Here is a 15,951-nt window from a genome sequence, read left to right on the forward strand (position 1 = left end):
TGAATATTGAAATCTAGATAAATTAAAAGATACATAACATGCAATAAGTAATAAGGTGATAGAAGTAAGCCTGATGTATCTTAACTTCTGTGGGCGCGCGCGGATTTTTTTTTTTCCGGAGTCATAGTGCATGTCTCTACTATACGACAAATTATTTTTTGAGCAGATTATTAACTTACCTATTTCTAAGTGGAATCGCCCACTACTTGACATTGTATGTTTCTTTTTATATGTTTAGATGAATAGGTATACATGGTTGTAAACATTATTGTTGCCTGTGGCAACTTTTTACCCCCTCCCGTGCCTATTTTAGTTTTCATCTGTTTCTTAAATTATTTGTATTCCGATATATACATATAGACGTAAAGGCTTAGGTGATTTTAGAATCTTAAGATAATGAAGCTGTATCGGAATACATATGTTGTTCCATCAGATGATGATCCCGTAGAAAATAATAATTATTCCAAATCAATACAGAGTACCGAAAGTAACTTGAATGACGAAATGTCGGAAAGCGGTACAATCTTGAATACATTTCGCTCATTCGCTACAATACTGTAGGCAGAAGAGATCAAAATATTATGGAATACTATATATTTGTGATGTTACGAATTTTTCTCACCTGAATACCAAGGATATCTGGAGTGAGGACAGTACAGGTATATGAAGTTATAATTGGTACAATGTCAGAGAAACGTATCTTAGTTTCTCATGAACTCCTGTAGATTTGAAGACAGTACAACTAGAAGTGAAAGAAAAAATGGATAAGATAACCCATGCGTGAGAGGTATTTCAGTGTTTTTTAAGGAACTGTCAGGTTGCATATACAACTTCTGAATATGCTATCATAGGTAAGGTTTTACAAATATTTGGTAAACGCTCGATATTTTCATTTGCAAAATTACACTTGCAGGTAATATTGTATGTTATAATGTGTTGGTACAAAATATTCAAACAATTGCATTCTTGAAAGACAAATTCTAAATCAATATAGAAGTAATTATATTTATACCATTAAGATAGTGCGAGCATATATATTGATAGGAACAGACCGGAAAGTTTATTTAAACGTCTATATTAAAAATAGGAATATAATCTTCTAATAATGTTTTAAACAGTGTTTCCGTACATAGTAATTAATAAGGAAAAATTTACCCCGCGCGAGTTCTATCGTAAGTCACGTAGGCACACACGATGTATGAATCCTAAGCGTATGTCGGAAAAATTATCCAAAAATGGGACGTATACCAATTGATAGCTCTGTGTAAAACCTCATGCGTACTTTTCGGTAAAATGGAAGGAAACTATTTATTTATATATTTATTTTTTGTAAACCTTCAAATAACTAACGAAAACCACGGCACTTATTAAGGTGAAATTGATACAGAAGTATATCCTCATCTAGTTCTTTATTATGACACTAGCAAGCTAGCTGCCAGTACATAGCATAGAAGACATATGCCTCTCGATAGGGCGTATCGAGCTGAACAAAATGATATACATGACGGTAAATTCTCATGCGTAGTTTTCGGGAAAATCGAAAAAATAACTTTTATGTCGCTTAAAAGTATGTTGTTCGTTGCAAATAATAATTGACAGCTTTATTCTGGTGGAACACATTTTATTATTTGTGTACTGTATGTGTAAAAAAAATAACTCTCTTAAGTAGCAGATTGTCTTTATTATTGTTTGGCTTTTCCGAGCGGTGACACACCACGCACGGATAAGAGTAACACATTTACAACAGTTACACATATACTGCTTGTAGTGTAAGCATAGTTCTGTTAAAAGAAGCATGTTAAGCATTGAATTGCTTTTAACTATGGAGCTGGCTAAATTTGTTTTTGTTTCGCCGAAACTTGCATTCTTTTAGCTATAATAGTTCAAGTTTTCTTTGTTCTAATTTTATTTGTTGTAAAAAGAAGGTTACTTTCACTTCCACAACTCATTAAAGACAATGTAGTTCTAACTATAACATAAATTTTTTGCCTTAAGTGTGTGTTGACTTTTCTCATTAATTTCGACTTCACATGTTTTCTGAAATCTAAGGTTGCGTCCTAAATTTATCATATTTGAGAGATAGTAAACTGATTAAAAAGTTAATATCGAACTTGGGAACATTATCCAACTCCAAGAAAGTACAGTATATTTATATCAGTGTTGTCAAATCCCAAATATGGACTTGGCAACATCAAAGTATGTGCTATTAAAATTGCAGTTCAAACTTTCTTCTAAGACCATGATCCCTGGCGAAGACTTCAGCAAACGGGGCAAGACGAAACTGATCGGGGAAGGAAAATGAATACGCATTTAAAGTAAAAATTTGACACTATGGTATAATTATATACGTGTGCGTACAAGCAGATTTTAACATATAACGTAAATAGTATTTTACATTGAGTGTATTTATGTAGAGGCAAAGAACACACTTAGAGTATTTCTGTGTTCATTTAGGAAACGTGTCCTGGTTGCAGGATTAGCGGTGGAGTCTCCAACGTATCTTTTTCTTTCCGAGGAATGGATTTGGTTCGTGAAGCCATGCATTCAGTCTTCCTTTACCATGCAATTAAGGTAAGTTTACGTTAAGATTTTATTGTAAACCGCTTCTGACATAGTTATTCATTTGTAGGTATTGCAAAATAATGTCTTTGTCTCCCACATTCATATAGTAGATAATATCATCATCATAGGTATTCTCTTATTATTGGCAGATCATTTGCTTCAAACTGAGAAACTTCCATGCAACATGGTCTTCAGCTAACCTTTTTCGTCTCAGTTTCTGTTTTAATACTGTTTATCAGTTGTAGCCTCCTTCGCTTGCCCCTCTTTTTCCTGCCATCTTTCTTCTAGTATATCCCTCATGATACAGTTCCATCTCAGCCAATGTTCCAATCACTTGCTCTTCGTCATTCTCTGATTCGTTTTCCAATTGACCCAGCAAATTCTGTCCATTATTCTCCACACCAACATTTCGAAAGCTAAGAGTGTTTTTCATTCGTTTTGCGTAAAGTCTATATTTTTGCTCCAAAGAGCACAATACTACATACAAAACTGGTCCAAACCTTTTTCGGAAATGTCGGATGGGAAGTGTTACTCCACCTGCCGTATTCACCAAACATTGCTCCGTCTGACTATTACTTGTTCGATTGCATGAATAACGATTTGATTGAACAGCAGTTCACTTCTTCAGAAAATATCGAAAAATGGATCTCTGATTGGATTGCTTCAAAAGATGAGGAATTCTTTCGACACGGAATCCGTAAATTGCCTGAAAGATGGGAGAAAGTAGTGACTAGCGATGGACAATATTTTTATTAACGTGTTCATTTATTTTGTTTTTGAAATAAAGCTTCAATTTTTGATTAAAAACGGCACGAATTAATTCCTAGACCAAATACATACAGGATAAGCCCCTGGCGCCTAACAACACCATTTCCGCAGTTATCGTAGGTTTGGCAGCTTACATTAGAAGTTACTCGTACCTATTTGAACCCAATTCTTTAGTGAATGCAAAGCTTGAAATGACTATCCAATACTGCTACAATAAGGAATATAAACAATTCAGATTTCAACTGTAGTCGTCAGTATCTTTTTTTGGAATAAAACTGAAATTGTAACTACGACCTGACCGCTGTGTTTCAAGCAGTTATTATACAGGGTGCGGAAGAAGTCCCGGAACTGTCTAGTATCTCGCGAAATTACAGACCAAAAAAACGTGTTAAATAGTTTTTCAAAGGCTATCCAATGACACCAAACGCAACTACCTATCCCCACCCCTTTCGAGGGTACGGAGGAACTTTAAAATTTTAAATGGGAACCCTCATTTCTTATTGCGCATTTGGATTCTTCAGAATAAGGGACAGTGATTTGACCCAGAATTGAAAATAGTGCCTTCACTGATGGCGCTTGAATCGACACAACAGAAGGGGGTACCAAAACATTATGAAAATGAGAATTGTCAGTCCCATATTCTGTGGCCATACGGTTAGCATACGAAACTGCTGAGTCAGAGATCCTGAGTTCGATCCCCGCTCAAAGCAACTTTTCTTCTTTTATTTCCCCAAATAATAAGTCCATACGCTTTTAACTTCAATTAGTATTTTATTCAAATTACATACAATACAAATTTCGACAATTGTTTTGCAAATTACCGCTATGAAGTGGTTCTTAGTAATAGGGTTATTAGGGTTAGGGTTCATAGGGTTATTTACAACAGGAACAAATCATTTTTGTCGTAATTTGTATTTTCTTGCAAGTTAATAAATTATGGACAAATACATTATTTTTATCGAAGTTAAAATGTATGAATTCATTAATTATGTGTACAAAAGATACACATGAAAATGTTACTCAGCGCGGGAATCCAACTCACGACCGCTGACTCCGCAGTCCAGTATGCTAACCGTATGGCCAAAGAGTACAGGCGATTCGCATTTTCATGTTTTTGTACTCCTTCCTTTTGTATATCGATTCAAGCATCATCTGTGAAGGGACTGTTCTGGGTCAGATTACTCTCCCTTTTTCTGGGGAATCCAAAAGTACAATAAGAAATGGGAATTCCCATTTAAAATTTTAAAGTTATCTCTCGTATCCCTGAATGAGATGGTGATAGGGGGTTGCGTTTGGTATCATTGGATAACTTTTTCAAAACTATTTAACACTCTTTTTTGTTTGTTTTGCTGATCTGTATATTTCACGAGATATTGGACAGTTCCGGGACTTTTACCGCACCCTGTATAGGTGGCGGGGATATGCTACCACTTTTAATGCCTTCGTAGCAAGGCAACTACCACACGCTCCTTTCCCCTGTTTCAAGTCCATGGTGACATAGGCAGTTCTTGAAATGAAATGAAGTGAAATGAAATTTCTATTTTTATGTCCCACGGTTATGTCGTGTAGGCTAAAGAACACGAATATTAATAAAAGCGAATGATTATATAATAAGTGATGAAATTATAATATGGGAGGAAGCAGGAGAGACCCGTAGAAAATCCATGGACACGATGTTATCCACTATAGAAATTCATATGGCTTGGGATCAAACCAGGGAATCCTAACACTACAGGTCAGCGATCTACCAATGAGCCACCGTGCCTTCCACAGCGTATTGTATAAGATTTTGAGTTCAATGTACTGAATACTGGTAACGCACTTAACAGCAACTTAGTATGAGCCTAATTTCTCAGAATAAAAAAGGGCCGTCTCCTCTGGTTTAGTGGCTAGCTTGGGGGCCTTTAGTATACGTGGTTCCGGGTTCGATTTACGATGAGGAAGCACTGAAATCTAAACGCATTATTGTGGTTCGGATTCCATTTTCAACTGTAGGTCCACGTCTCGTATAACCTAGGTACTGAAAAGGAACACTGCTTTAATTCAATTGTTGTTTCTCCGGGAGACATAACGAACGCAGTGTTTTTCTGGACAGTATAGGGATCATGTCGACGTGTTCGTGTTTCTGTATTACGGCCAGGAGCGGATCCAGGACCGACTTCTAGGGGGGGGGGGGCGGTGGGTTGTCATACTGCTACTTTTAAGGGCTCCAAACTTTGGGATGGGCTTTATTTATATATATAAAATAAGAAAGTTTCCTCTTCTGGGGGGGGGGGGCGATCGCCCCGATTTCCACCCCCTGGACCCATCCCTGATTACGGCGTGTGTGCTTAGTGGGTGCTGTTAAAGTTAGGTTCATGTACCGCCCAAAAAATATTGGCGGTAAAAAATGAGGCGTGTGGTGAAAGTGCTCTGCTTTATCGGGCAGTTGTGAGATGGGTTGCAAGGTACCAGTCAGATACGGTGGAGACTGTATTCCAACAACTACGGATTAACATCATATGGAAGCACTGCGAACATTCTCGAAAATACTCGGCGATGGACGTGTAGTGAACTGGTTAATGAACTGAATATTTCATATCAGTGTACCTCATGCTAACACACGATATCGATATTTATTTATTTATCATTCACCTATAACAGAGCTATTGCTCCTTTTACAACAGGCATTGCAATAATTGAAATAAATATCAATACTTATTACAAAAATGAAAAGAATAAGAGAAACAACTGTAATACAATCAATCAATAAAGAGAAATGCAGCAAAAATTATATATCCGCAACACACACACACACATCCACATGTACTTACATGTATATATACACATACTTGAATAGAAATACATTCATGCATATACATATATCTCCTGTCTTTCATTCATACACATACATGTGCATATACAACTGAAGTATAGCCCTATATATTAAATACATAGAATCGATATATATAAAGAATATATATATATATATAAGAATAGACAAGTAACAAGGTACATAACCTGTAGAATTATTTTGTACAACTATTTATCTAAATACATGTATATTTTTAATTGAGATATAAACATATTACGTGGCATCGAGAAATCTATATTTTTACCTTCTCTAGTTAAAACATTGTAGTCTCTTGTAATTCTCACTAGTGGTGAGTTTAGATGTACAATTGAATTTAATTTTTTTTGGATAGAACATTTGTCTCGTTCGTAAATTAGTTCTCCTAGCATTAAACCTCAATTGTTCTAAATATTCTTCGTTATCAAATATTCCATTTATCATTTTGAACAGAAACATCTGGTCTGCAATTTTCCTTCTAGCAATTAAGTTATCACATTTAAACTCCTTAATCAGACTTCTATATGAAATATTTTCTTTGTACGACGACTGTTTGTGCTTCTTGTAATATAGATGCCGTAAGAACTTATTTTGGACTCTTTCGATTTTCTTGACATAACATTGGTAAAAGGGATTCCATACCACAGAAGCATACTCCAACTTCTAATAAGCATATTAAATAAAGTTATTAAAGTTCTGTAGTATGTTAGATCTTTTGAATTCCTCAGTAAAAAGCCCAGAATTCTAAATGATTCATTAACGCATTTTTCTATATGTGCCTTGAAGTTAAGTTTACTATCTAATAATATGCCTAAGTCTTTTATAGTAGCTGTTCTGGTAATTATTGTATTATTAATTGTATATTCGAAGTTGACAGGAGTATGTTGCCTGAGTATGTGATTGCAAAACATTTGCTAATATTAAATGTAGCTTATTTCTTAGAGACCAATCATAACATTTATTTAAATCATCCTGTAACTCTAAACAATCAGCGTAATTCGTTATTTTCTTGTATAACATAACGTCATCGGCAAATAAAATACACTTTGAAAACTTAACAACACGTGGCAAATCATTTATGAATAATGGAAAAAATAATGGTCCTAAATTAGAGCCCTGAGGTATGCCAGATCTTACTTCAAAAGTAAATGATTTTGCATTTTTATATGAGACATATTGTTTACGACCATTCAGGTAAGAAGATATTAGCTTTAATAAGCAAAAGGATAAACCAAAATTTGATAACTTTTGAAGTAAAATTGCATGATCTATTTTATCAAACGCTTTACTAAAGTTCGCATAAATTGTATTCACCGAAAAACCTTCATTAAAAGAATCAAGAAGATATTGAGTAAAAGTCACTAGGTTTGTAGTTGTACTCCTACTTGGGTAAAAACCATGCTGAAAGATGCATATAAATGGTTTTACGTGAGCAAATATTCGTTTATATATAATTTGTTCAAAAATTTAGAAGGTGCTGATATAAGAGATATTGGTCGATAATTTTTTATCTCATATAGATTACCAGATTTAAATATCGGTGTTATTTTACTTATTTTCCAATTATCTGGATAAATTTGAGTTTTTAATGTGAGATTGTATAAGTAACATAGAGGCATGCAAAGCAATTCAGCACAACCTTTAAATATATATGTAGGAATCTCATCAAAACCTGTGGATTTACTTGATTTTAACTTTCTTATTGATTCTTTATACTCGTTTTCACTTATTTCGCTAATATCTAAAGAATATGACATTTCATTATATGTCTTTCCAGGTACCTTATAAGATGAATTCGAGCAATATACATGCTCAAAGTGTTGTGCAAATTTGTCGACAATTGTCTTATTAGAGTGTATAATTTGGCCTTCATGTATCATTTCGTGTACGGTCCTATTGCCTCTTTTTTTGTTATTAATGAAATTCCAAAATTATTTGGGATCTTGGATATTATTCTTTACTTTATGTACAAATTATTTGTACGATTGATTGATCATACTTTTCAATTTTCTACGTAACTCAACAAATTTTCTGTAATTGTAAAGCGAAATTTCTTTTCTTTTTCTGTAAAATTGCTTCTCCTTTAAAAGTTTTATTATTTCAGGAGTAAACCAACTTGGATAGGATCGTTTATTATATAATTTCTTTTTGGGAACATTATTTTTGATTGCCTCATTCAATATTGTATAAAAGTAACATAGAGCATCATTTGGGTTTTCGTAGACACATATTTGTTCCCAATCCGCATTCTGTAAGTCTTCGTATAAGTTATAGAAATCAGTTTTACAATAATTATACACAGAAATAGCGTCACACTTAACATGTGATATTTTAATAAAAATAGGCAGCTCAAACAATAATGGATGATGATGTATGTCTTCTGTGACTAAAGGATACTCACTTCGATAGATATTATATTTTGATAAATTTGTTAATATTAAGTCAAGTGTTCTTCTATTTTTATTTTTTTTTTTTACGTTATTAACTGATTTTAAATTAAACAAAGTTAGAAAATTAAATAGAGCTGCACATATATGATCTCCTTCCATGAGGTTATAACTTGAATCTAATATTGAAGGTACATTAAAATCCCCCATTATTATTATTATTATATTGTTAGATTTAAAATGTAGAACATCCTCGAAACTGTTAAAAAAATTATAGTACGTATCAATTTTAGATTTTGGTGGAAAATATACTGTAGCTATAATATGAACGCATGCCTAATGTTACCTTAACATAAACAGTTTGCACATGTTCAACGTTTATCTTAATTTCTTTTACTTGATATTTCTTAGACACTGCAATTAACGAACCGCCACCCATTCTTTTAGATCTATCTTGCCTAAAAATATTATACCTATCATCAATAAACTCATTGTCGTATACATAGTTATTTAGCCAGGTTTCTGTTAATAATATCAAATCATAATTTGTAGCAAGGATACTAGTAAAAATTTCATGTAATTTCGTATTTATACCTCTTACATTCTGGTAATAAATTGAAATACGGTCATCGGAAATACTCATATCCTAACTATATATAAAACTACATGAACTGACATAAATCTTTATAATCAAGCTCGAACACCATGTATAATTCTAAGAGTATACACAACAGTATCATTTGCTCTTTTCCTTAATTTTATGTTACCTGGCCAGTCAACCCATAAGAATTCAAAATTTTTTTCCCTTTTAATTTTTCGGGCCTCACTAAACACTAATTTTCTTTGTACCGAAAGACTCTGATTAACATAAATAGTACCACCAGAAGATTCAGATTGCGTTTTACCTTCCTTTTCTGTAAAAATTTATCTTTGTCTACTCTTCTTACAAACTTTACAATTATACCTGCAGAATTTTGACCTTGGTGTTCTTTTAATCTATGACATGCATCAATCGTAGTGTCTTCAATGTTTATATCTAGTGCACGACCTACATTTTTACAGTAGATAGAACGTCTTCATTTGGTATGTCGGGAAAACCATAGAGTTCTAGCGTATTACGCCTGCTATATTGGTCCAAATCATCTAACTGTGTTTGAAGCTTGTCAATTTGTTTCTGTAATTTTACATTTTCACCTATCAATTGTTCCACACATGATTGTGGGACTTCACTTTGGTTTTTCAGTAAGTTTGAATTGTCATCCAATTTTTTATGGTATAAATTCAAAGATTTACCTATTTCTTCCTGAGTTTGTTTATTCGATTTTTTAAAATTATTTAATTCATCCTTTATAGACAGTAATAACTTATACACTTCACTTAAAGAAGGACACTGAGGAGATGGGTCGATAGCTTTCTCACTACCCATACGTCGTCGTCGTACTTTCTCACAATTGTTACAACGCCACGTTTGATCGCTTGACCGAATAAACTTTATATCCTCTTCTGTTAAATCAGCGCAAGTACTATGATACATATTTTTACATGATTTACATTGAATTTTCTAATTAATTTCCTGCCGGGCTACTGGTTTTGATCATTTAATACAAATTCCCATTTTGTGGCTTAAAAAGAAAAGAAAGAAAGAAGAAAAACTGGTGAAGGTGTGTCCTCAAATGTTACAATTTAATAATATCACTGGATGATATATTTATACACGTATATTAAGATATTGCACTTGTTTTCGTTAATAAGAAAATAACTATAATTTGGAGCATAAAATCAATTAATTTCTAGCACTTTGCAGCACAATCGTTATTCAATGCGATGCGACGCAATGCAATTCACATTATTATACACTTTCAATACTTTTAGTAGAGTTCCCAACACTGACTGTCCATTTGTTTACATTTGTTGACACTACATATACATGTAAAATCGCAGTTTACTGGAAAGAAAGATTCTTTATATGTTTGTATATAAATTAAACCATGATGCTCCAAAGTACATAAAATTCATTGTACGTCAGTAAAACCACCAGTAATATGAAGATTTCAGTTAAATAGCTGAATTGAGGAACATGTAAAGTACACCACACTATACTAAATACATGGTTGGAACTTTTTTTTTTTTTGGGGGGGGGACTTTCGGGGGGGTATATTAGTAAGATGGGTACTGCAAGTCCTGACAGAGGTGCAAAAATAGCGCCTATGGGAATATGCACGCTGACACCTTGAACGTTATACGCAGGAAGGTGTTGATTTTCTGCACTATATTACTGCGGTTGACAAGACATGGGAGAGATCCTACAAACCAGAATTGAAACAGTAGTCCAGCGAATAGCAGCACCGGCATTCTCACGACCGAAAAAGTCAAGCAAGAGCCAATAAACGTTAAGTTCTTGATGATAATGCCGTATGACCACGAAGGCAGTATCTTCTCATCAAGAGTTATCATAAACGCTGCTTACTATGCCTCGTACCTGAGTCACCATTTGCTGCTAGCATTGCGACTCAAATAACCACATCCGTAGTCTGGACCAATTTTAGTTCACAACAACACCAGATGTCTATGCGGTACACTGTTTTACAACGATGAGGTTGGTAGGTACTGGAACACCCGCCATATTCTTCGGATATATGCTCCTGTATTTTGATTTGTTCCCAAAAATGAAGGAACCACTTCTGAACAACGTTTCCGTGATATTCTCTGCATTTTTCTTGCTTTAAAGGCGCTTTTCGAAACCCTTACAGAAACGGGGGCTCTTAACGGTATCCAGGTCTGCCAGATATATATCTGGAAACGTGTTCACAAGGCAGACTGAGACCACATCGAGGGACTGTAATCATGTTCATGTAATACATTCCATTTTCGTTTCCCAGATATGTTGCTTCTTCAGTCTAAATGACTCTCGTACTAATGTTAATGAATTTAATTTAATGCACTGAGTTTTGGAAACAGTTTAAAGCTGTGGTAACATAAGACTTAACTTGACTAATGCTGTAGCAATCATATTGTCAAATTAAGCTGAGCAATATGAGACTGTAAAATGTTTTCTTGTTAAGTGCTTACACATTGTTAAAATATGGGACAAAGTTATAGCAATGGAATTTGAGTTTAACGTCCCTTTCAGCAGCGAAGCTATATGAAGCGAGACCTACTGATTAACGTGAAATCCGAACCACATGAGCTCCCGCCGAGAATCGAACCCGGGTCTGACGCTAAAGGCGCGTACGCTAACCGCTTAGCCATGAAGGAGCTCAGGAATGGAATTTATTTACCAGTTTGAAGGGTAATTGTAACAAATGTATTACTTAATAAACTTTGATTCTACACAAAGTATTGTAATATACCAAGATATTAAATTGCAAGGTATTCGTCATTTTCGAATAAATTCAGCAGCAAAGAGTTAGACTTCCTGATTGGTGCATTACTATCACGAATAAATGGCCACAATAAACTAATCAATATGAGACTATAATTTATCACAAGTTTATTCAGATCCTATAATTACATTATGTAAAGGTTCAATCAGAACAACGATCGAATAAGAATCCTCATCAAGATAAAGCCATTTGATGTAGAAGCCTCGTAATTAGAAATGGTTACTATGTACTGATGTACTGAGTAAATATTATTTTCCAGGCAGGAATGGACATGGGGATTGTAAATGCTGGAGCACTGCCTGTGTATGATGACATAGATCAAGAACTGTTGGAACTCTGTGAAAATGTTATTTGGAATAAAGATCCACAGGTAAGATTATTATTTCGAAATAAAGTAGTTAGATTTATTTCGTTATTGAGAAAGTAAATGTGCAACTTTCTAGATTGTATACATCAGATTCACATTGTCATATTGTTTAACGCAGCAGAGAAAAGAGAGACACAGGGCTTCCAGCTGTTCTATTTTCCTATATTTTGGAAATTTGTGTTTATTTGTCCTATATATGTCCTATATTTTAATCTTGTCCTATATTTTTCAGTGATTGAATTATTAAAAGTGCATGCCAAGGGCAGTTATAATGATGATTTAAATTGCTACATATTAGCAATATGCTTAAATGTGTCTTAGCATTATTTTTCTGAGGGACAGTCACTAATCCTCACTATTACTTTTTTTAATTTGGTTTTTCCTATCCTCCCGTGCCCACTTTTTTTCCCCCATCTTTGTTTCTTATGTGCCCATTCTTCCCCAGTGAAGCTTAGCTGAGGAACCTTGCCATGCTCCAGTTTTTGATAACGCAAGCTGTGTTAGCATTTTCTTTCAGCAGTGTGTGCAGCAGTATTGGCTAGGAATTGAGGTGTGTTGGTATTTACCAACATATCCTAACGCCTTCCAATATTGCTGTACATAATACGCGTCCTGAAAAACCTGGAAGTAAAAATGTGTCGTGGGGACGCTTTGGAAAAGTTATGGAAAGCAGACAAATGGTGAAAATCCTGGAAATTATTTATAAATTGGAAATATCCTGAAATTTATGTTATATAACAGTTGTTAGAAATGTACATATCATTTGCAGAGCTATGATTAATGAAATGCTGTTACGTTTATTTATTTCAGAGGGAAATAGTTTGATCAAATAATTCAGAGTTTAATTAGATTCAAATATTTTATTACAGAGAAGTAAGTTATCAATCTTCTTTTTTCCATTAGAAAGATATGAAGTAATGAAAAATAATTCCAAAATAAAGTTCATCTGGAAATAAAAGAACTAGAAGGATAGTAGGAAGGTAGAGAAATAGTTATATTTTTGCATGCATTAATTAAATTTACGTATTCAAAATTATATATGAATAACGGCATGTTAAAAGTGTTAAATGTCATGGTAATCCTATAAATAAGAGTTAACTATTTCTTTTTCTTCTGAGGTAGTGCGAATATGTTCTGAATTCTAAAGATTTTGGAGCTGCATTTTTATTTTCTTATTTATTTTTTTTATTTTATTTTTTAATTTATTTATTTTTTTTTTTACTATTTTGAATAAGAAATAGTTTTCCATTGGGGTGAAGGGTGGCCTTTTCTTACAATACATATATATATTTTTTCTGTTCTTCAGAGCATAATATACCATTGTATAAACCAAACTGTCCTATATTTTTTCAATGTCCTGCTGGGAGGCCTGGATTCATGAAGTAGATAAATCAAATTATTACGAAAAGTTAATTTTTTTCTCTTTTGGAATATTTACATTGCATATTTATTTATTTTTGAAACTTTATTTACTTTTGCAATAGTTTCGGAGTTGAATTGCTCAACCCAGTAATTCTAAAATGTTCCTACTTTTAACGCATATAGAAAATGTAGGAATAATTTTCTTCAGCGTGTTTCTTGAGCATGGAATTTTATGAACATTTTATAGTTGTATAAACTTTTTTTTTTTTTTTTTCATTAAGAGTCTATATATGATGTTTATTGAGCACATTATCGTAATACGTACGAAGTGTGTTCAAAAGGTATCGACCCTTATTTTTTCTTCCCGCGTAAACCAATGAAGCGTGGGAGACTTTAGCGTAGATGTAGAGGGGTCGGTGATTAGTCGTGATTTTTTTTTTCCGCCCGCAGAAAGCGTCAATTGTTGGCAGTCGGCCAATAAGTGAAGATTCAGATTTCAGTTTTTTGTAAAATAATAGAAAAACTTGAGCAGTGATATTTAATCAAATTTTACCAAAGACTGGGCGATACTCAAGCGTAAACCATTCAATCGGATCTGTACATTAAATTTTGAACGAGAATTTGGACATGAGGAGAGTGTCCGCGAAATTTGATTCAGGCTTTCATCGCCAAACACAAGATTCCTGTGTTCATCAGGCTCCCTACTCACCTGACATGGCTCCGTGTGACTTTTGGTTATTTCCCAAACTATAAATGCTACTAAAAGGGACCCGATTTGAGTGAAGAGAAATCATCATCCGGAATGCGACTGCATGGTTGCTCACCATTCTAAAAACTGCTACCAGAAGTGTTTCCAACAATGGCGAGAGCGCTGGGAGAAGTGTATGCATTACCAAGACTACTTTGAAGGAGGTTCGCGTTTCGGATTTCCAAATCAATAAATGTATTTTTGCCAAACAAAAGTTCGATACTTTTTGAACACACCTCGTATAACATGATTGTAGAAACTAACGATTAAATTAATCAGTTAAAAATTCCGTTTATTTTTAACTTAATTAAGTAAGTTCTTTAGAAGTTAATTTTTAGTTTATAATCGTTAAAAAATTCCCAACTATAAAAATTTAATTGTTGATTTTCTTTCTCAGAAACCCATGTAAAATAAATATTTCTGATTTTTGCATTTTAAGTTTATTGTTGATTACTTATCACCTGTTTCTTCCAGTAATTTTCATAATGGTAGACTCGTTTCCCGTGTCCGTAACTTTATCAATAATTTTACATTAACATTCGCAACTGAAGACAATTCTCAATGCATATTAGTGAAAATTATAGGAAACAATCCAGAGATTTATTTTCCTTAATTTTAATTTTAATCAATTAATTTTATAGTTAATTGTAATTGTAACCGTTACTTATGCTTAATTTTTAATTTTAATCCGTTAAAATTATTAATTTTTACAACCATGAAATATATGCAGTGCTAATATGTTTCGAGATTTTTCTGAGAGAAATTTTCTCTCGATCCTTCTAGCTGAAGATATAATTAAAATGTCATCTAAAGATGAAAGATCGATAATAGCTAATTTTAAAAAGTCACAGTGTAAGTTTAAATTGGTCTTACAGGGCACGGAAAAACTTCTGCAGTATGCACAAAAAAACAAAGGATCTGCGAAAGCAAAGGAGGAGACTAGTGAATGGAGGAAGAAGCCTGTGGAAGAAAGATTGGAATATGCACTTGTTAAGGTAATGGAAAAGAACGATATTAAGTCATAGAGTGAAAATTCTTGACATGTAATTGTAATATTCTCGTATACATGAAAAATGTATAATGAAACCTAACTGGGCTACACAATGTTGCACAGAAAATCTCCAATGTATAGAAACAACTACAATATGATATACAATGTATAAGATAAATTCTATGATAATATTCGTTGTAGGTAATAAGATAAAATTGTCAATAACACCTCATATTCAGTATTAAGATGAGCTCGAATTCGATACACATATACGAGGTAGATGCCGAAAGTGAAAAATTGATTGTTTATATCGCATTTTACATGATCATTTGGAGCCTATGGTCCAGATGTTGTATCTGGGTATTGACGCTATATTCCAAGATGATAATGCGCCCACTTATACAACTGAAACTGTTGCAACGTGGTTTGACGAACATCGGGATGAAGCTGAATACCTCCTCTGGCTTTCCCAATTTCCAAAGCTAATTGAACATTTGTGGTCCATTTTGAAGACACGAATCCGAGTTATATTGCCGCCTCAGTCCTCCCTCAT

General features: G+C 33.7%; 1 protein-coding gene across 2 annotated transcripts in view; it reads left to right on the forward strand.

Annotated features, from left to right (window-relative positions):
• LOC145686078 (methionine synthase-like) overlaps positions 1–15,951 on the forward strand; it is a 127,420-nt gene that overhangs the window by 52,331 nt on the left and 59,138 nt on the right. For both annotated transcript variants that reach the window (XM_081759000.1, XM_081758999.1), the window contains exons 12-14: positions 2,455–2,571; positions 12,190–12,300; positions 15,283–15,402. In XM_081759000.1, the coding sequence (XP_081615126.1) occupies positions 2,455–2,571; positions 12,190–12,300; positions 15,283–15,402 (348 nt within the window). The remainder of the gene's footprint in view (positions 1–2,454; positions 2,572–12,189; positions 12,301–15,282; positions 15,403–15,951) is intronic.

This window comes from Thermobia domestica, chromosome 5, assembly GCF_964235325.1.
Source record: "Thermobia domestica chromosome 5, izTheDome1.hap1.1, whole genome shotgun sequence".
Lineage (NCBI taxonomy): Eukaryota > Metazoa > Arthropoda > Insecta > Zygentoma > Lepismatidae > Thermobia > Thermobia domestica.